This window comes from Triturus cristatus, chromosome 5_1, assembly GCF_964204655.1.
Source record: "Triturus cristatus chromosome 5_1, aTriCri1.1, whole genome shotgun sequence".
NCBI lineage: Eukaryota > Metazoa > Chordata > Amphibia > Caudata > Salamandridae > Triturus > Triturus cristatus.
The window spans coordinates 21912637-21934370 of NC_140587.1; the positions used below are offsets into that span (position 1 = coordinate 21912637).

Genomic DNA, 21734 nt, shown 5'->3' on the forward strand with positions numbered 1-21734 from the left:
CCCATAAATCAAGGAATAATATGGCATCTAAGCCATGCTTGTGATACATAAAATGCCCTGGGGTGTCCCTAGGAGGAATAGGAACTGCTTCTTCAAGCACCCCTTTTCTGGTAGTAATCTGTCTTAACTTCGAGAAGAGCGGCATCTTGACACCTGATCTGATACTTACTCTTGAATTCACTTAATACTAAAAACACAATAATGAACGGTGAACAATGAACAATCATTCATACCACAATATGCAAGACATTTGAACACTTTAAACATTAAACATTAAACATTTAAAAAAATGACCGACAATGATGACAGTCTGCATAACTAATCACCAAGCTGAATTCTTGACAATAACTGAATACTTCGGAATACTTGATATACTGCTAAACAGTACATATACACTGCTAAACAGTGCAGACCGGATTTGTGTACCCAAATCCGTCTTGACCGGCACAACCTATGTGCTGTCAACACGCCTCCCCGGCGATGGTACTCACCGAGTAGCTCCTTGAAACGGAAGGCCTCAGAGAAAGAACGGAACTCGATGACTGCGGACAGCCGACCCTCTGGACATCGGGATTTCGAAAACCTGGTGGGCCTCTGTATACCTCGGATCTTGCTCTCTCAGCTAGGCTCTGGTCGGGATACTTCGCACTTCTCACCGCCTCGTCTGGGTTGATCGCAGCCTCAGTCGCCCCCGCTTGACCGGAGGGAGCTTACAGGAAATCCTGCTGGTACGCGTTTATGGTCCGTCCAGCTGTGGCAGGAGACCGGGCCTGCAACGCACCGCCGGCGTGTGAGATGAGAAAGTGTCCCTGTTCGGGCGCCATTATGTGGTAAATATTCTTTTTACCTTGACTGAATTTCATGCGGAATCTAAAATAAAGTAAAATAGCTCAGAATAACAAGAGGCAGAATCCGTGGTATAAGAGATTTTCTGAATGGGCTTTATTCCAAAATGGCCGACTCGAGTGGCGGCCTTCAGGTTCCGTCACCACGAGGGTTCAGGAAGTGAAGTACAATACTTTATTGACAAGAAGTAACTTTTATAGGTTATACATTACAATGAAACGAATGCAAAAGGCGTAACAATTGATAAGAAAAATGACATAGTGGTACGTAATCGAAACTAGGCGTAATAAGGAGCAGAAAGAAACATGATTGGCTCTGATTATCATGCATAGGTGGATCTATAAGATAATACTTAACATAGATGCGCGCGCAGCAGTATGACGTGTGATTGACGTGCAACTAGGGGGTGAAGGGGACTTGACATTTAGCTCTACATGTGGAGACGAGAAGTCTGGGGGGTCAAGTCAACCTAATCCCAAATCATATCTAACATCCTATGTTTAGAGAACTATGTTATCCACAAGAAAAGACTCTCGGACAGAATCTATTCTATACTGACTGTGTGTGCGTGTACAAGCGTCTAAGTGTCTATATGAGATGCGAGGGGCAGAAAACTTTCCATGGCAACAGGGCTATGAATTACTTGCATGAAGACAGAGAAGCCGAGTCCTTTGCTTGTGGGCTAAAGGAAATGTTTACCTAAATCACTAGACAGGAATGCATCGGCTGAAGAGCAAAGTAGATAATTCGAAGGTGAAATACAGCTTCTTGGCAGGCAGGCAAAACTGGCCGAGGCAGGCACCGTTAGCTGCACAGGGAGTAGGACAAAGTTCATGGATACAGATGCGAGCTCAAGCTGAAGCTGTCAGAGACAGAGACCAGGGAAGGCTTTGAGGACAGAATCGGGCCTACTTGCCTGAACTGTAAAAATGGAGTAACTTAGCCATATAAAGTCGGTGGCCTTTCATACTTAGGAATCGAATATCCAGCCCATTGATGGCGGATCTGACAGAGAACATGTTGACGGTGGACGCACATATGTTTGCGTCTTGGAAACTGGAACTGGAGGGAACATACATGTACTCGTGACATGCACATAGAACCGTTGGGGTCCAAGATAGGGGACATAACTGATCAGGAAAATCCACATTTCCACAGTTCTATGAAACCCTGGGTCAGGGAAATGTATATTATTAAAGTGGGACATTTTTGCTGTGGGAAGGTTAGTACCAGTATGGCTAAGACAGGGTTATTGGCTGACCTCTAAGCCTGGCTATCTAGTGAAATTAAGTATAAAATGGGTACGTCCCTGGATCAAATTCATTGTAGCAAGTCCCAAGACTAATATAATGTCATTTTTTAAAAGGCAAATTTTAGAAAGTTGCCAATCTGTAGCGCAGTTTCTCCAGTGGACTGTCACAGTTGCTGCGCACCAGAGAGCCTTGCTCCCTCCTGAGGAGTAGCATGAATGATTCTCAAGCTCAGAAAGAATGGAAACCCGCTGCAGAGAGAGGTGTTACCTCCCGCTTTGCAGGAAGTCACTCATGGTGTTTTCCCAAATGGTGAGCTTCAAAGGCTTGGTGTCTTTAGTGGTCAAAAGGTGATCAAACTCCTGGATGGTTGCCTCTCTGTTCAGGTAGACAAGGTAGGAGTGGGAACAGAAAGGAGTCTCTGGATTAAGCCAAAGGTTTTACAAATGATTTACTAGACCCAAGCCAGTTTTGAGAGTGTATTACACAGCACGCTACACAACATTATCATATAATACAGCACAATACACACAGTGAGTATTAGGCCAAGAATAATATTAAGAGTAAGAATAATAGTAAGAGTTAGAGTTGAGTAAGTATAAGAGTTAAAGTAAGAATAAGATTAGAGTATGAAGGAGAGTCAATGTAGAATGACTGTAAAAGTTAGAGTAAGACTAAGTATGAAAGTAAGAAAAAGAATAATTGTAAGATTAATATTAAGAATAGGAGTAGGAATAAGAGTGAGAGTAAGGAAAACAGTATAACAACATCAAGAATAATAGTAAGAATAGGAATAAGAATAAGCATAAGATTAAGACTAAATTCAGGAATAAGAATGAGAATAGGAATACGAATAGGAACAAGAACAGGAACAGGAACAAGAACAAATACCGGATCAAGATAAACAATGAGAGCAGGAATAAGAATAAGAATGATAAGTGTAATGCTAAGATTAACATTAAGAATAAGTATACGTATAAGATTAGCATATGAATAAGTATAACTGTAAGAGTAAACAGATAAAAAATAACACAAAGTGCATCAATAAGAACACACATTATAATAACAGTAAGATTATGAATAATGAATAATAAGAATAACAGTAAGATTAAGAATAAGAGTAATCATAATAATAATAGTAATAACAGTAAGAGTAAAACAAATAGCAATCATAAGAATAAGAATGATAAAAAATAATAGCAAGATAAAGATTAACATTTAGGATAGGAGTGGCAGTAAGAATAAGAATAAAAGTAAGAGTAAGAATAAAAAGAGTAAGTGTAAGAAAAATAATAATAATAATAATAATAATAATAATAATAATAATAATAATAAGAGTAAGCCAAACAGTAAAAGCAAGATTAAGATTAGGAATATGAGTTAGAGTTAAAGTTACATTTAAAGTAGAAATAGGACTTAGATTAAAAAGAATACAAATAAGGATATTAAAAATAATAGTACGAATAAGACTAAAATAAATAAGAAGAAGAATAGTAGGAGTAAGACTAATAGTAAGATTGAAAATAAGAATAGGAATATGAGTTAGAGTTAAAGTTATATTTAGAGTAAGACTAAGACTAAAAACAATGAGAATATCAGTTAGAATAAGAGAAAGAATAAAAAAAGAATGAGAATAGGACTAAGTATAAGAATGATAAGAACGAAGTGAGATTAAAATTAACATTACATTTAAGCATAAGAGTAGAAGTAAGAATGCGAATAAGTGGAAGAGTAAGAATAAATAGAATAAAAATAATATTGAGAGTAAGAATAAAAATATAAATAGTAATAATAATAAGGGTAACATTATGAATATGTATATCAAGAATACCAGTAGGATTAAGAAGAGAATAACAAATAAGAATAAGATTAATAGTAGTAAGAGTAAAACAAATAGTAATAGTAATAGCAAGAATAAGAATTATAAGAATAATAGTAAGATTAACATTAAGTATAAGAGTTGCAGTAAAAATAAGAATCAGAGTAAGAGTAATAATAAACAGAATAAGAATAATATTAAAAGCAAGAATAAGAGTATGAATACAAATTATACAAATAACGGTAAGATTAAGAATAAGAATAAAGAGAATAGTAGTAAGAGTAAGTCTAATAATAATAATAGTAGGAGTAGGATAAAGTGTAAAAGTAAGAATAAGAATAGGAATATGAGTTAGAGTTAAAGTTACATTTAAAGCTAAATTAAGAGTTAGATTAAAAAGAATAAGAATAGGGAGAATAAGAATAATTGTAAGTATTATAGCAAGAATAAGAATAGGAGAAGTTAGATTTTGGGTAAGATTGCGACTAAAAAAAAAAGAATATCATTTTGAATAAGAGTAAGAACTAAAACTAAGAATTAGAATAAATGTAAGAATTTGGATGTTACCTTGTTATGAAGAGATTCATGCCAAGTTTCTATTATTTCTCAGGTCTACATGTGTACCGTGATTAAAAAGTTTATAATCAAATTCCTAACCTCAGAAAGATAGAAGCTTGAGCCTGCGTCCACCAGCTGACTGCATGCGTCAAGGGGTTCTGATCATTGACTTGAAATATAAATAGGGTTCCACCCACCTCCATTGGTCTGGGCCCAGGCTCTGCCAATCATCTTGAAGACCTTGTTATTGGTGCCAACAGCCCAAACTCCAGCTTCACCGACAGTGACGTAGTGGAACTGTCCCTGGATCTTAGTCCAGATTAAATTTTTCAGGGTGAAAATATTTCGACTTTCACTCACTCCGAACACCTGGCCATTGCCAGCATCAATCTGCACCATGGTCCAAGTGACTTTATCACAGGTCAGAGATACAACAGTACCTACAGGGTGAGAAGAGGGAGAGGACACCTGGCAGCTGGGCACTGAAATTACAGACAAAAAAGCATCCCCTGCCTATTGTTAGGAATTCTTTAAAATAGACAGCAAGTGAGCTCTGGATCTGCCCAGAGGACTAATACTGCCTCACCTCATGCTATTAGCTGTTTGTTGAACATTTCTCTTCCTGAAGAGTGCTTGTACAATTGAGGAACTGATTATCATGTGCAACATATGCTCACTGACTACACACCCAATTCTATAACTCTTACCTGCATTTCAAGCAGAAAGCACCATGTTTGAATTTAGTTTTTTTATTACAAGAAGCATTTTAGGATTTACCATCACCATCATTAAATACCATTGTCACCACCATTACCAACATTACTGCCTCTGGCCTCATGGGAAGAAGTCCTGAGTGGTGCTGATTAGTGAATTGTGCTGTGTTACGGGTGGTTCAAGGGTGGCTGTTCATTCAACTCCTCAGCGTTTACACCTAGACGTAGGCACCACTGAGACCTATGGTTATTTTATTATTCATGCTTATTATGACATGTTTGCATTCAGTGTGTTTCTTCTCTTTCAAAGGAATTGGTTCTGCCTTGATGGACAGGGATAAAGAGGGTGTGACGTGCAAAACAGAATTCCCTCAGTGCATCTAACTACTGTTAATGTACCGTGAACGTGAACATGATGGAGATCTAAGCTGAGTTTAATACTTATCAACGTGAGATGCTGCTGAAGTGTTCGCTGTGCAAGTCAGGTGTACGAGCGATGCAATTACAATTAAAATGGGGCTTCCTGGCTTACTGAGTAGGATAAAGAAATATTGTAATCATAAATTACACATGTAATATGTAGGACTTTGTACCTCGATGCAGGGCACTGAAGTGCATTTTTAGACATGCAGCATGCTACACCGAGTGCTTGATTGGCAGAGAGTTGTATTTGTTGGGATCCTATATGGGAAGCATTCTGGTGTTTTGTGTGACTGACCACAGACTCTCCTCTGGAGAGCAGTACCTACCATTGTGACAGAGGTGAAGGCTTTGAGACATAGGCATGCACAATTATATGGAGGTGAAGGATTTATGTGATAAGCATTCACTATGTGACGGAGGTGAAGGGTTTGAGAGATGGCTATACACAATGTGATGGAGGTGAAGGGTTCAAGAGATAGACATGCACAATGTGACGTAGGTTAAGGGTTTGAGAGATAGGCATGCACAATGTGACAGAGCTGGAGGTTTTGAGATAGGCATGCACAATGTGATGGAGGTGAAGGGTTAAAGAGATAGACATACACAATGTGACGTAGGTTAAGGGTTTCAGAGATAGGCATGCACAATGTGATGGAGGTGAAGGGTTTGAGAGGTAGGCATGCACAATGTGATGGAGGTGAAGGGTTCAAGAGATAGGCATGCACAATGTGAGGGAGGTGAAGGGTTTGAGAGATAGGCATGAACAATGTGACTTAGGTAAAGAGTTTGAGAGATAGTCATGCACAATGTGATGGAGGTGAACGGTTTGAGAGATAGGTATGCAAAATGTGCCAGAGTTGAAGGTTTCGAGAGAAAGGCATGCAAAATGTGATGGAGGTGAAGGGTTTGAGAGATAGACATGCACAATGTGATGGGGGTGAAGGGTTCGAGAGATAGACATGCACAATGGGATGGAGGTGAAGGGTTCGAGAGATAGGCATGCAGATTGTGACAGAGTTGAATGTTTTGAGAGATAGGCATCCACAATGTGTTTGAGGTGAAGGGTTCAAGAGATAGGCATGCACATAGTGACGGATGTGAAGGGTTTGAGAGATAAGGATGCACAATGTGACGGAGGTGACAGGTTTGAGAGATAGGCAAGCACGATGTGACAGAGAGGAAGGGTTTGAGACATAGACATCCACAATGTGTTGGAGTTGAAGGTGTTGAGATAAAGGCATGGACATTGTGATGGAGATGAAGGGTTCGAGAGATAGGCATGCGCAATATGAAATGTGACAGAGGTGAAGGGTTTGAGAGATAGGCATGCATATTGTGACAAAGGTAAAGGGTTTGAGAGATAGGCATGCACAATGTGATGGAGGTAAAGGGTTTGAGAGATAGGAAAGCACAATGTGACAGAGAGGAAGGGTTTGAGAGATAGGCATGCAGAATGTGATGGAGGTGAAGTGCTCGAGAGGTAGGCATGCAATTTGTGATGGAGGTGAAAAGTTTGAGAGATAGGCATGCACAATGTGATGGACATGAAGGGTTCAAGAGATAGTGTTGCAGGGATTCTGCTTAACGCGCAGGAACCCAGGGTCTCAGTGAATTGCGGTGTACCAAAAACTCACCTCAGAACCCAGAACCCCTATCCGGCCAGCATCAGTGTCCCATTCGTTATCCGAGATTTAGCTCGGCGGTCCCAATGTATAGACAGCCCAGAACAAGCGACTTAGTATATTTCTCAGGAATGGTGGAAATCAGAAACACCTTTTCGTAATTATTCTCGTACCAGTCCACAACAGAATAAACAGAGACACAGGAAAAGTTTAAAGAGTTCATTTTATAAACCTTGTGTCCTAATATGCAGCAGTTTGGCTAACATTAGCAGACAAACGATTAAAATCAAAACCATCAGCATAGTTACAATACCATAGAAAATGAAAGGAGCAATCATACTAAAATGACAGTGGCTCTAGGCCACCTTCCTTTCTCTAACACACTAATAGTATTATTAGACTAATAAAAGGTCTCTAGGCTTGAATAGGGAACCCCATACCGTATAGATCAGCTCAGAGAGTTCACATCACAGGATCAGCTATGCTCTGCTCCTAGGAACGCTCTTCTTCAGAATGTGCTGAAAACATGTAGCACTGCAATATTAAAAGCATTCGACTTTCAGGTATTTGCAGCTGTGTGCGTGTTATGGCTAAACTAGTGGGCCGATCAACCTGAACTCAACAACATGCACCGTCTAGCGATCCAGACTGTTTCTGTTACACTGTGTACAGACCAAGGTCGCTATTCACTGTTCGGGATGTTAACAACAGACAGTTCTCATGTGAAGCAAAGTCGAGTAAGCATTTCCCAATTCTAATAACATGTGACTACAGTGTTGTGTGCAAAAGCAGCAAAAGCGTCAAGATGGCTTTCTAACATTTAGACGCGGTTATGCTAACTTAGCGTTGTACATAGGTAGATAACGATCATCACTACATCCCCCCATGATTGGACCAGTAACCACTAGGGGCGCACTAGCCAGAACACAGAGTTCAAGTTCGATAGAACGGAACCAAGGGCATGAACTAGAAGTCCACATAAGGGAAGCGAAAAAGTACGAGAAAAATAATTTCAATGGAAAAAATGAAAACGTAGAAGGGCGGTGAAAAAATCACACACAAAAAAACAAAAAACAAACAAACAAGGACTGGGGACCGAACGAATGTACAAAAGTCAATCCATCAAAGTGTATGCACAATACGTTGCTACTGCTTCCAAGAGGAAATCATTGGAACGTTACGCAAAGTATCGGCCATCCAGTTCAGGACGGGGAAAGAACAGATGTGTTCTTCAACCACCGGAGCCTCCAGCACCTGGCGAGGACAACCAGTGGGTACCTCAAGATAACTGTTCGTCAAGAAGTCAATCGCTGCATTTCCGATGTCCCAATTACCAAGAACTCCATGCGCTGCAGCACAGGCCATAATCCCGACACCAGAACAGTCCGACTCGTGGGCCACTAGGGGGCTCATAAGCCGATCATAATCCAGATCAGGAGACACCGGGTTTGACAGACACAAATCCAGAGCCCATTGGAACGGACAATCTAGGCAACGAAAGACAGGCTGCACACAAGTAAAGTAGGCAAACCGGAAGGACAATCCATAGGCTACCCTCAGAGTCGCCAGTGGTAAGGTGCCATAGAATTCAATCACCTGGTTACGAAGATGGTGCAGCCGGGACATGTTGTTGTGCCACGCAAGTTGTGCATCCATAGCGCAAGGCACAGATCAACAATAGTATTCCAGCTATGAGGGCAAGAAGTAAAGGGAGACCTCCGAAGACACTGGAAAAAATAGAATGAAAAAAGGCCGGGATCACTCCAAAAATAGTTTGAAAAGAGGTCACGAGGTCAGAGCCCATGAGTTTAAAAAAATGAGCTATGCCACTTGTGGAAGAGGCATTAAAGATAGTCTGTATCAAGGTCCCAAAATGAAGGGGAAGATCAGTATTCAAAAGCGCTTGCACCTCAGTGCGCGTGTTAGCTACGTGAAGGACAAATGTTTCCCGGGACGAAGTCAGAGCGACCTCTTTCTGAGACAATAGAGCCCTTATTCTGCTCATCTTATTGAACTCTGCTTTCAAGGTTGGAATTGAAGGCCAAATGGAGACATCCAGCCGGCCATGCGGGGGTGGGAAAAGGACGTTATTACAGCAAACCACCCTCTGTGATACAGTCACGATGTAGGGAATTCCCACTAGCATCCCACAGCAAGCTTCATTATTTAACAGCAAATAACTACCGTTAGCAAGCAGCGTAAAAGACGGGGTTATAATAACAGGGACTGTGATCCCTTTCAGGATGCAATCCAAATTAGGGGCATGTACATTACATGCACCATGCAATTGAATGTGCCTACACACAACAGAGTGATCCGGTGCAGAAGTGCACTCTTCACCTTTTAAGTAAACCTCCTTGCCGTCCCTCACACATCTGTATGTGAAAGGGAGCGACCAGACTTCACGTAAGAAGGTAGTACCCAACTGTTCGTACCTGCCCAAGGCATAATGTTTCATGCACGAACTAAACTTGAACAAGGGAAACGGTAGAGTGATCAACCCATGTACAAGCCACACGGCCGAATTCAGTTCGGCAACAGAGAAAGGCAAAGGTTCTAACTTTTCAATGTGCAGCAATGAATATGTAGCATCCTTCATGGACAAGAATTGCTGTTTCGCAGTCAAATTAAAGGGAAGGAACTTTCCCTGCCTTCAATGTTTGCAATGTCCATGCAAACTGCATAATAAAGCTTAATTGGTTCTGACCATGATACAATACAGATAAATCATCCTGCACAATGTCTACTACTGATAAAACAATGTTATCTAAAGTATAGATTCTGGAAGACAGGGTATTAATGCTATTATCTATAACAGGCAGCACTTTTTCCATATTGGCCTGATCAATAGCACGCAATCTGGAAGCAGCCTCAATTTGCGACAACTTCCAAACTTCGTTATAAACAGCATAAACCCATCGCTTGGGTCTGCCAACAGCAGGACCCTTAACAAAATCATTCAAATCTATTTTGTCATTTAATCGCGCTAAATGGAGCTTAACAGATGATAAAGTGGAATGTTGCAGCCAAGACTGGCATAACTTCCCTACTGAGTAGGTAGTTACAGTGTGAGAGGATTCAAAACAGGGGTCCACACGAACCTCTGTATACCCCTGCTTCAAATCCAGAAACCTATGTTGACAGGAGTCCGAACTCGTTTGCCACACCAACCACCCCTTCGGGTTCAATGTAGAAATATTGAAAGAAGTGTTGGAAACCTGTGTCTGCAACATATCAAGGGATAGACCCGTATAATTACCCCAATTTGGAAAAGCACCCAGATCCGGCATGGTGGGAGAATTACATTTTTTGTGGTAGCCAATCCAAAACAGGTCGTCTGAAAAATGGAGGAATTTAAAAATAACATATGATTCGGGATGAGACAGGCATGATGCAAAGCTTCTGTCCCCTGTACTTGCCATCGTTTGGAACCCCAAACCGATTTAAGATGTAGCTTTCCACAGATCATACCCGCCAATTGCCAACTCGTCCATAAAGGACTTGGAATACAATAATTTGGTGTGTGTCAGTCTAACTTTAGAAGCAGCCTCAGGCGCAACCTTAAAATAAAAGGACGCTGGATGTGCTACACTAAAATCAGAAAAATAAGTGAACTTCTCCACTAGCGTGGTAGAACTGCCCATCCTAGGGGCGGGGCAGTGTTCCCATTGTGTAAAATTTACAAAGTTTCTAAACGTATTTGCCTTGTGCAGGAAATGTGCGCCATAATGTTGATAACAAAATTGTTCATCATAATTATTAGTATCTAAATACAAATCCTCAGCATCAAAAGCAGCATAATATTTCAAATCAGAAAACAGTGCTTCTATGGCTTGAACATCCCAATCATCTGAGTGAATGTTCTGTTTAACGACATCACCCATAGAAACACGAAATACATTTGGCACATTAATCACTTCAGTGGGGCCATGAATTTGAAATTTAACAGCATCCCAAGCGATCCCATCACGTACAGGCCAGGCTGTAATGTTCACAAAAGTCTGGTCCCTCTTCATTATGTGTGACAAGGAGTGGGGGGCCAAAGTTCCATTAATTAGTCGAATCGTAGAACGTTCATTCAGGTAGTGTCCATTGATAAGTCTAAAAAACACTACCACAAAGCCAATGGACATAAACAAAAAAAACACATATGAGCACCAGCCAAATGTAAGTCCAAGGGGGTATCAAAAAATGTCTCTTGAACCAAGCCACAAAAATCGAAACCTTGGACGGGGCAATGGAAGTCACTGAACGAGAATCAAAAGAGTCTTGTGAGAGGGCAACTGTGGTGGATTGTAAAACAGGCAAGGTAACATCCGCAGGATAAGCATGCTAAAATTCTTCAAGCACGCCACTAGATGTTTGTGGCAACCAGGAACCAGTAACGGCATGCATCTCGATGGCAACATCAGGCACTACGTCAGAAGCTCGGGCCACAACAGAATTTCTCAGCATCGAAGGGCATGAAACTGCCGGAGTCATACTAAGAAGAATCGGCCACTCGTTGTAGCTTGACATTGTCAATCGAAATGTACCTGTTATCCTTTCGACCAGGAAGAGGTGGTAAAATGACAGTTCTTGTACCCTGCACTCCAAGCACTGGAACCGGTGCACGATATGAGGGGCCGAACTCCTTCTTGTTCTCCACCTTTTCATGGACCAGATCACCAACTCGGGGCAGCCAGCCGACTTCCGGAATCTGAACTTCAGCTTCAGATGCGGAGGGTACGTGTTCCTTCGCTAGACTGTTTCTGGCTTCTTGTAGAGTCTGCAATACAGCACAGTGTTCATCTACGTCAAAGGGTGCAGCTAACGCTGCCATGTCTAGACCATCAAGGTCTGGAACAAACATTCGAACAACAAAGAGCATCATGTATGGGGTCCGCCCACCCAGAGGCCTTCTAGGGAGATTATTAAGAGCACGTTGCACGTCATACAAGTGGGCAAGCCATTTCCGGCCAGTACGCAAAACTCGGGTTGTCAAAGATTGCTTTAAGTCACGGTTCATTTGCTCCATGACACTATTGCCCTCAGGCCGGTATGGAGACGAAAATTTGACCTGGACCCCCAAACTTCTCATGGCCTCTTTGTACGCCTTAGAGGCGAACGCCGGGCCCTGATCAGAATGAAAGGTACCACACGCAAAACTCCCAACAAAGACACGCAAATCCTTAATGACAGTGCGAGAATCAGCACTCCTTTGTGGCCACACCCACAGAAAACGTGTGCACGAATCCACTGCAACCAAGATGTATTTGAAAGCAGTATCAGAGGTAAAAGGACCGCAGTGATCTAAGTAAACACAACCCAATGGTTTACTAGATATGTACAACTGAGTTTGTGGCGGGCGTGCCGCAGAAGAAGGTTTAATCTGCTGGAAAATATCACAATTAAGAACATAAGCCCTGGCTTATTTGTACAAACCGCACCACCAGTAACATTGTTGTAACAAAGATATAGTAGCCGCAACGCCGGCATGCGCGGACGTGATGCCCTCGTGGTCCGCTAATATCAAAGAAGGTCTGCAGTCCGCGTTGGGAATCAATCTGTCACCAACGTCATTAATCCTCACTAATGGGACTTTATCAGGACTTAAGCGATAATGGTAACGAGAAGGGAAACCCTTCGGTGGCTTTGTGCCCTGCTCTGTAGCAACAATAGCTGCCAAGATGTCATCATCGATCTTACTTTTGGATCTTGTAACTGCTGCTACTAAGCATGTCACCACTGCTGTTTTTGCTGCCTCGTCAGCTAAGCTGCTGGCGACAGCATGGACACCAACGCGTTGGTGACCAAGAGTGTGAACTACATTCACGAGAGGCAGACGGTCTTTAAGATCTGCCACTCGAACCCAAAGCAGTTTGTGCTTTATAGTGCTACCTTTGGAATCATGGTAGTCATTCTGAGACCAAAAATGTAGATTGTCGTTGTAAGATTGAACACAATAAAAGGAATCACTCACTTTAAGTGTAGTGACCCGGGGATCAGCAAACTCCAGTGCGAGCACCAGGGCACGTAGCTCCGCCAACTGAGCGGTACAATCACCCAATGACTGCGTGTGCACTACATCGGACAGGAATTCACCATTCACGAAAGTACCAACCACAATTGCGCAAGCCGTTGAATAGGCATGCTTTGATCCAGTTGCGGGTTGCGCAGACCCGTCAGTGTATATGACACAATGGTAATCCTCGAGTTGGCGCAAGGACAGAGGAGCTGGATGAAGGAATTCATACTGCAAAAACTCCTGAGTCTGAAGTGCTGCGTCAAATATAAAGGTGACGTCCGGCGAGGTCAAGGAAGTGGCCCATTGTATCCACCTTGGATGCAAAGCTTTAGAATTCGGTACACTTGCTTTCGTCACCGCCTCTAGGGTGGGATAAGGTGTAACCACCAACATGCGTTTTCCTTGTGACAGCGCTCGTTCTTTCAGAATCGCCATCTGTACTGCTGTCAGAACCTTCTCGACAGCGGAAAAACGTAGTTCAGCTGAAGTGTACAAGTGAGATTTGTAAGCAATGGGGACTGTGTCGCCCTCATTGAACGTTAAGTACGTGAAACCAACTGCGCCGGGCACTATTCTTATGACCAGGTGTGTGTGGTTATCACGTGTCAGTAAGTACTTAGAAGCAAGAAGATCAGCTTGCAATAACTGCAATATAGCTGAATGCTCAGGCAGCCAACAGGATTTGGAAAAAGTAGGTTGTACCAAGGCGTAAAGCGGCTTGATACGCTGGGCATAATCCGGGATATAAATTCGACCGAAATTCAGAAAACCCAGCAGGGATTGTAATTTCTTCAGTGAAGTAGGAGCACGGAGGCATGCGCACTTTTCTAGAAAGTGCGGAGCCAATCCTCAACCTTCATTGTTGAGTTCGTACCCCAAGAACAACACTGTATACTCTGCAATGTGCGACTTCGCAAAATTTAATTTGTTACCGAAGTCTGCAAACAAAACAATAATGTGATCAACGCGCTGAAGATGCGGTTCTAACTCGTCATCCGTGAGATAAATGTCATCCACGTACAGGTACGCATCTGGGTCTACATCCTCCAAGAGGGAGACCACGCGAGCGGCAAAGACTCCCGGGCTGTTTTTATAGCCCATCGGCAATCTTTTGAATTGTTTTTCTTTGCCACCAGAGGTAAACGCCGTCCACTCACTACTAAGAGAGGACAGGTTATGGCTGTAGAAGCCATTGGAAATGTCAAGTGTGGTTTTAAACCTTTTTCTCACAAGACTATCGACGAGAGCCGAACTAAAGGTGTTCTGTACTGCACAGGTCCGGCAATGAGAGCTAAGGTGCCGGTAATCCAAAACTAGGCGGTACGACCCGTCAGGCTTTGTCACAGTAAACAAGGGATTATTCATAGGTGACACACATGTTTCGATTACTCCCTGATATTCCAATTGTTCAAGGACAGATGCTACGTGAGATCTAGCTTCACGACGCATGGGGTATTGGGCTTGTGGCTGGGGCGTAGTCCGTAACGGAATCTCATGGCCGGGGGAAAATTTATCCCAGCCCACCTGAGTCCGATATAACGTAGGCGCTTGCACCTGAGCCCATTCCTCAGCATACTTATCAGCTAGGACCTTAGGCACAGTGTGCGCCGAGGATGGGAGGATTACCTCCTCCCCTCTAGGAGCAGCCAAAATGAAAGCCGGGAGCCAATCTGCCTCCACCAACAAAATATCATAGGTAGTGGTCAGATTATCCCAAAAAAAACATTGAATTGTACGTTTTATGTCACCTTCAATGTGAAGAACTATATTATATAGTCTATCAGGGGGAGACACACGAGTGTCAGCAGTTTCAATATTCACGAATATATCAGTTGCTGTCGCCACCAGACTACTGTAACTTCCGCCGCGCTGTCCAGCAGCATTAGCGCCCATGTTAGGTTCTGCAGCTGCGTCCGTACCATCTGAGGCATACCTCGCCGTCAGAGCAGCAACTTTCTTCTTCTGAAACGGCGGTCTTTGACGTGCAGAGTCTTCTTGCTTGCCTTTGCCGTCAGTCTGTCGGGATTGCTCACGTGCTTGCGGTGCACCCCGACTTTTCCCAGCGCCTCCGCCACCGGATTGTGAAGCCGATGTTTCCTGTGAAGAACGAGGAGAGTGTTGTTCAGAAACCTGAAATCTATCAGGTGACTTAATAGTAGCACGATCGCGCAAATCATAAATGCATTCACTACTTGACTGAACAGGAGAGGCAGGACGGGACCCCTGTTTCTGTTGCTGTTTTTCCTGTTTTTTCGCCCTCCAACTTTGTTTAGAAAAGTTAGGGCGCTCGTCCTTACCAGACGAATTTGCCTTTGTCTGTTGAGAATCAGGATTTTTCACAGTCGGCTTAACCCCTAAAGCGCTACGACCAACCTGTTTATAGGCCATCGCAATAATCTTTGCGAATTCCCTCGGCTTGTCGTCTTCGTCCACTGCGTCTAATTTATTAAGCACCTGGAACTGCATAGCATCTCCTTTGAGGTTGCCCAATATCATGGTAGCAACCACATCAAAGACACCGACAAGCCGCATACCCAATTCAATAGCAGCCTCTGCACCATGATTCTCCTGAACACGTTTTATAACGGAGGGCAGTACCAACAGAGACTGAGTGCCATAGCACTTTGAGTATGTCGCTGCAAAGACCTTACCCGAGTTTTCACAATCTGCCATATCTGGGACTAAGTCTTTAGGCAAAGCAATGGTAAGGATCCTGTGCTTCTCCACAGGAGATGTACGCAGATAAACCGCTTCTATTTGATCAAATTTCTCAGCAAGCCAATAATGGAAATCCTCCCTATTCTGGGGTCGCTTGCCTACCACCGAATTGACCATAACAGGACTAATAACCACCGCGTGGTGGTCCGTCGGTTGTCCCGCAACAGCAGTAGTGACCACCTGCACGTTGCGTGACACGTACTGCACTAGAGCCCTATGCACTGTAACCAGGGCAGTGTGCAGAACGCGCAACTCAGCCACCGCTACCTGCAGGTAACGGGGATGAGGCGTAAATCCGGCCAACACCGGCCACGTGGCCCTCGGGATGGACAAAGGGCCCATTCTCGCCAGTGCCACCGCATGGGGAAGGGCACCATTAAACCAAATGTTATGCTGCCAAGCGGAAATAGGAATTTTCTGAGTCCTATAAGGCGTATAGTTGGCTGGGAGCGCCGTGGCCGTATAAGTGTGGAACGTATCATCATCATCACTTATCGCCGGCAAAGTAACCCAAGAGTAAAACAACTCAAATAGAAACAACGCATTGGCACTCACTACAAAAATCACAGCCATACCATCGTCTGGCACCCCATAATTCGCCAAATGACGTTTCAGAGGCGCTCGGCTATGAGCCGGAATATCGACCGCCATTAGGACTCTAACAGTAAATCTACAATATATCAGTAGCACTAGGGTTCAGATTAAATAACCGTTTTAATGATCAAGCTTGAATGAACCTATTTAGTCGAAACACAGGGAAATTAAACCGTCACTCCCGTTATCCGGAAACCAGAGTGAGGGTGTTGTGGACCAATACAAGCACTACTAAGGCGTCTCAAATCAATAGACCAAACGTTAGGGGTGCCATGTTGCAGGGATTCTGCTTATGCGCAGAACTATGCGCAGGAACCCAGGCCCTCAGTGAATTGCGGTGTACCAAAAACTCACCTCAGAACCCAGAACCCCTATCCGGCCAGCATCAGTGTCCCATTCGTTATCCGAGATTTAGCTCGGCGGTCCCAATGTATAGACAGCCCAGAACAAGCGACTTAGTATATTTCTCAGGAATGGTGGAAATCAGAAACACCTTTTCGTAATTATTCTCGTACCAGTCCACAACAGAATAAACAGAGACACGGGAAAAGTTTAAAGAGTTTATTTTATAAACCTTGTGTCCTAATATGCAGCAGTTTGGCTAACATTAGCCGACAAACGATTAAAATCAAAACCATCAGCATAGTTACAATGCCATGGAAAATGAAAGGAGCAATCATACTAAAATGACAGTGGCTCTAGGCCACCTTCCTTTCTCTAACACACTAATAGTATTATTAGACTAATAAAAGGTCTCTAGGCTTGAATGGGGAACCCCATACCGTAAAGAACAGCTCAGAGAGTTCACATCACAGGATCAGCTATGCTCTGCTCCTAGGAAAGCTCTTCTTCAGAATGTGTTGAAAACATGTAGCACTGCAATATTAAAAGCATTCGACTTTCAGGTATTTGCAGCTGCGTGCGTGTTATGGCTAAACTAGTGGGCCGATCAACCTGAACTAAACAACATGCACCGTCTAGCGATCCAGACTGTTTCTGTTACACTGTGTACAGACCAAGGTCGCTATTCACTGTTCAGGATGTTAACAACAGACAGTTCTCATGTGAAGCAAAGTCGAGTAAGCATTTCTCAATTCTAATAACATGTGACTACAGTGTCTTGTGCAAAAGCAGAAAAAGCGGCAAGATGGCTTTCTAACATTTAAACGTGGTTATGCTAACTTAGCGTTGTACATAGGTAGATAACGATCATCACTACAATAGGCAAGCACAATGTGACAGAGAGGAAGGGTTTGAGAGATTGACATGCACATTGTGACAGAGGTGAAGGGTTTGAGAGATAGGCATGCACAATGTGATGGAGGTGAAGGGTTCGAGAGACAGGCAACCACAATGTGACAGAGAGGGAGGGTTTGAGAGATAGGCATCCACAATATGTTGGAGGTGAAGGGTTTGAGATATAGGCATGGACAATGTAAGTGAGGTGAAGGGTTTGAGAGATAAGCATGCACAATATGAAATGTGATGGAGGTGAAGCATGTGAGAGACAGGCATGCATATTTTGACAGAGGTGAAGGGTTTGAGAGATAGGAATGCACGATGTGATGGAGGTGAAGGGTTTGGGAGATAAGCATGCACAATGAGACTGAGGTGAAGGGTTCAAGAGATAGGCATGCACAATGTGACAGAGGTGAAGGGTTCAAGAGATACAATGCCAGCACCCTTCACGCCCTCAACGCCGGCCGACTACACACCTGGTTCCGGGCCACCCTGAAGCGCACCCAAGGACCCTTCTCCTGCCAGAACTGCAGATACACCAGCCTCCAAACCACCCCCATGCCCACCGGGGTAGGTCACAAAACAACCTCCAATGCCTCCTACTCAACACCCGCTCCGCCCGAAAGCATGCCATCGAACTCTGGGACCTACTCGACTCCACCTCCCCCAACGTAGCCTTCCTGACGGAGACCTGGATGAACCCCTCCTCAGCACCCGACATTGCCATAGCCATCCCTGACGACTACAAGATCACCCGCAGGGACCGCACCAACGGAACAGGAGGAGAAATCGCCATCGTCCACAGAAACTCCCTCAGAATCTCGACCAGCACCGACGACGCGCTTACCACTACCGAACACATGCACTTCCAGATCCGCACTGACCCCAGCACCACCCTCAGAGGAACCCTCCTCCACAGACTCCCTGCCCCCGGCCGCAATTCAGCGACTCCATGGCCGACTTCGTCAGCATGCACACCCTTGCGTCCACGGACTACATCATCCTCGGAGACCTGAACTTCCACCTTGAGAACACCAACAACAGCAACTCCACTGCCCTGCTCGACAACCTTGCCAACCTCGGACTCAAACAGCTCATCATGACTCCCACCCACTCTGCTGGACACACGCTCGACCCCATCTTTTCAGCCAGCAACTACGTCACCTTCAGCCACACCACCGAACTCCACTGGACCGACCACCGCTGCATCCACTTCACCTTCGAGAAGCCTTCCATGCACCACTGCACACAACAGGCCCCCACCGCAGCTGGAGCAAAGTCACCAAAAACCAGCTTGTCACCACCCTCGCCTGAAACCCACCTACGGACACTACTGACACCGACTCTGCCGCCCTCAAGCTCAGGCGATGGATCGACGACTGCGCCAACACTCTCGCCCCGATCAAGAAACCCTTGAACAGACACACCAACAGAAAAGCCAGCTGGTTCAAAGCCAACCTCCAGGCATCCAAGAAGGCCTGCCGCAGGCTCGAGAAGAAGTAGCACTACGAACAGACACCAGACAGCAACACAGCCTACAAGAACGCCATCCGCAGAAACCACCAACTCATTCGAACCGCCAAAAGGACCTCCTTCAATGAGCGTATTGACAACAACGCACACAACAGCAAAGAGCTCTTCAACATTGTGAAGGAACTCTCCAACCCCAGCTCCAAACTCCAACACCATCCCGCCATCACAAGACCTCTGTGACTCCCTAGCCACCTTCTTCCACCACAAGATCGCAGACATCCACGACAGCTTCACCACCCAGGCCCCCTGGCAGACACAGACACCTCAGACTCCCCGCCTCCCAGCCATATCGACATCGAACCCCTGCTTTCCTAGACCGAGGGCAACAACGAAGACACCATCAAATACATGAACACTAGCCACTCCTGTTCACCTTCTGACCCCTGCCCACACCACATCTTCAACAAAGCAAGCTCCACCGTCGCTCCCCATCACCGCAAGATCAGCAACAGCTCCTTCGAGACCGCCACCTTCCCAGAGAGCTGGAAACACGCCGAGATCAACGCCCTACTCAAGAAATCCAAAATGCCAAGGACCCCAAGAACTTCCAGCCCATCTCCCTCCTCCCATTCCCGTAGTCCTGGAGAAGTTTGTCAACAGGCATCTGACCTCCTTCCCCGAAGAGAACAACATCCTGGACCTGTCCCAATCTGGATTCCGCAGCAACCACAGCACCGAAAGAGCCCTCATCGCTGCAACCGACGACATCAGGACCATGATGGACATGATGGACAACGGAGAAACCACGGACTTCATCCTCCTGGACTTCTCGGCCGCCTTCGACACTGTCTGAAACCACACCCTCTGCACACACCTTCACAACGCAGGGATCCATGACAAAGCACTAGACTGGACCACCTCCTTCCTCACCGGCAGAACCCAGAGTGTCCGCCTCCCCCATTCGGCTCTAAAGACACGAAGATCATCTGCGGCGTACCCCAAGGATCGTCCCTCAGCCCGACACTCTGTAACATCTACATGGCACCGCTCGCCAACATCGCACAACCTCAACATCATCTCATACACCGACGATACCCAGCTGATCCTTTACCTCACCAAGGCCCCCACCCATGCCAAATTAAACCTCCACAAACGAATGAAGGCAATCGCCAATTGGATGATGATCAGCCGCCTGAAACTGAACTCAGACAAGACAGAGGTCCTCATCATCGGATACACCCCCTCAGCCTGGGACGACTCACGGTGGCCGGCTGCACTGGGAGCTTCACTGACATCCACCAACCAGGCATGCAACCTGGGAGTCATCCTGAACTCCACATTGTCAATGACCCAGCAGCAAGTGAACGCCATCTACTCCTCCTGCTTCAACACTCTCCGCATACTCTGCAAGATCTACAGATGGATCCCCAACGGTATCAGAAGGACAGTCACCCTGGCCCTCGTCTGCAGCAGACTGGAATACGGCAACGCTCTATACGCAGGAACATCAGCCAAACTCCAGAAACGACTACAAAGCATACAAAACGCCTCTGCACGCCTCATCCTCGACATCCCCCGCCACAGCCAAATCACAGCCCACCTGACAGACCTACACTGGCTCCCCATCAACAAGACGATCACCTTCACGCTCCTCACCCACGCTCACAAAGCTCTCCACAACACCGGACCAGCGTACCTCAACCAACGACTCACCTTCTACACCCCGAACTGCCAGCATCGCTCTGTTGACCTCTCCATCGCCACCGTCCCCCGCATCCGTCGAGCGACCGCTGGTGGCAGATCTTTCTCTCACCTCGCCGCAAAAACCTAGAACACCCTCCCCATCCGCCTGCGACAGACCCAGGACCTGCTGGCCTTCAGGAGACTCCTCAAGACGTGGCTGTTCAAGCAGTAGCAGCACCCCCGCCCCACCTGCCCAGTGCCTTGAGACCCTCACGGGTGAGTTGTGCGCTCTACAAATGTACTGATTTATTGATAGGCATGAACAATGTGATGGAGATGAAGGGTTCAAGAGATAGGCACAATGTGATGGAGGTGAAGGGTTTGATAGATAGACATGCACAAAGTGACGGAGGTGAAAAGTTTGAGAGATAGACATGCATAATATGATGGAGGTAAGGGGTTCAAGAGATAGGCATGCACAATGTGATGGAGGTGAAGGTTTCGATTGATAGACATACACAATGTGACGGAGGTTACATTTCTGAGAGATAGCCATGCATGCACCATGGGATTGTAATCAGGAAGAAAGCATACAGGGTTGCTACAAAGTAGCAAACTAGCCCAAAGGGATTCACTGTTCAGGCACACCAAAAAAATGAGATAATCAGGAAAGACTAAGTAATTCACATGACAGAGAGGCTGTCATGCAAGTAAAACAATGTCAATGTTGGTTACATGAAAAGTATCCAAGCACATGTTTAAAGATAGAGATACTGCCTCCTGCTGGAC

The 21734-nt window shown here is 45.0% G+C and overlaps 1 protein-coding gene across 1 annotated transcript in view; it reads right to left on the reverse strand.

Moving 5' to 3' along the window:
- LOC146829982 (fish-egg lectin-like) overlaps positions 1–20633 on the reverse strand; it is a 127961-nt gene extending 107328 nt beyond the window's left edge. Inside the window, exons 1-2 of the mRNA XM_085603670.1 lie at positions 20525–20633; positions 4671–4913 (exon numbers count right to left, since the gene is read on the reverse strand). Of these exons, the coding sequence (XP_085459796.1) occupies positions 4671–4913; positions 20525–20633 (352 nt within the window). The remainder of the gene's footprint in view (positions 1–4670; positions 4914–20524) is intronic.
- Between the last annotated feature and the right edge of the window lie 1101 nt (positions 20634–21734).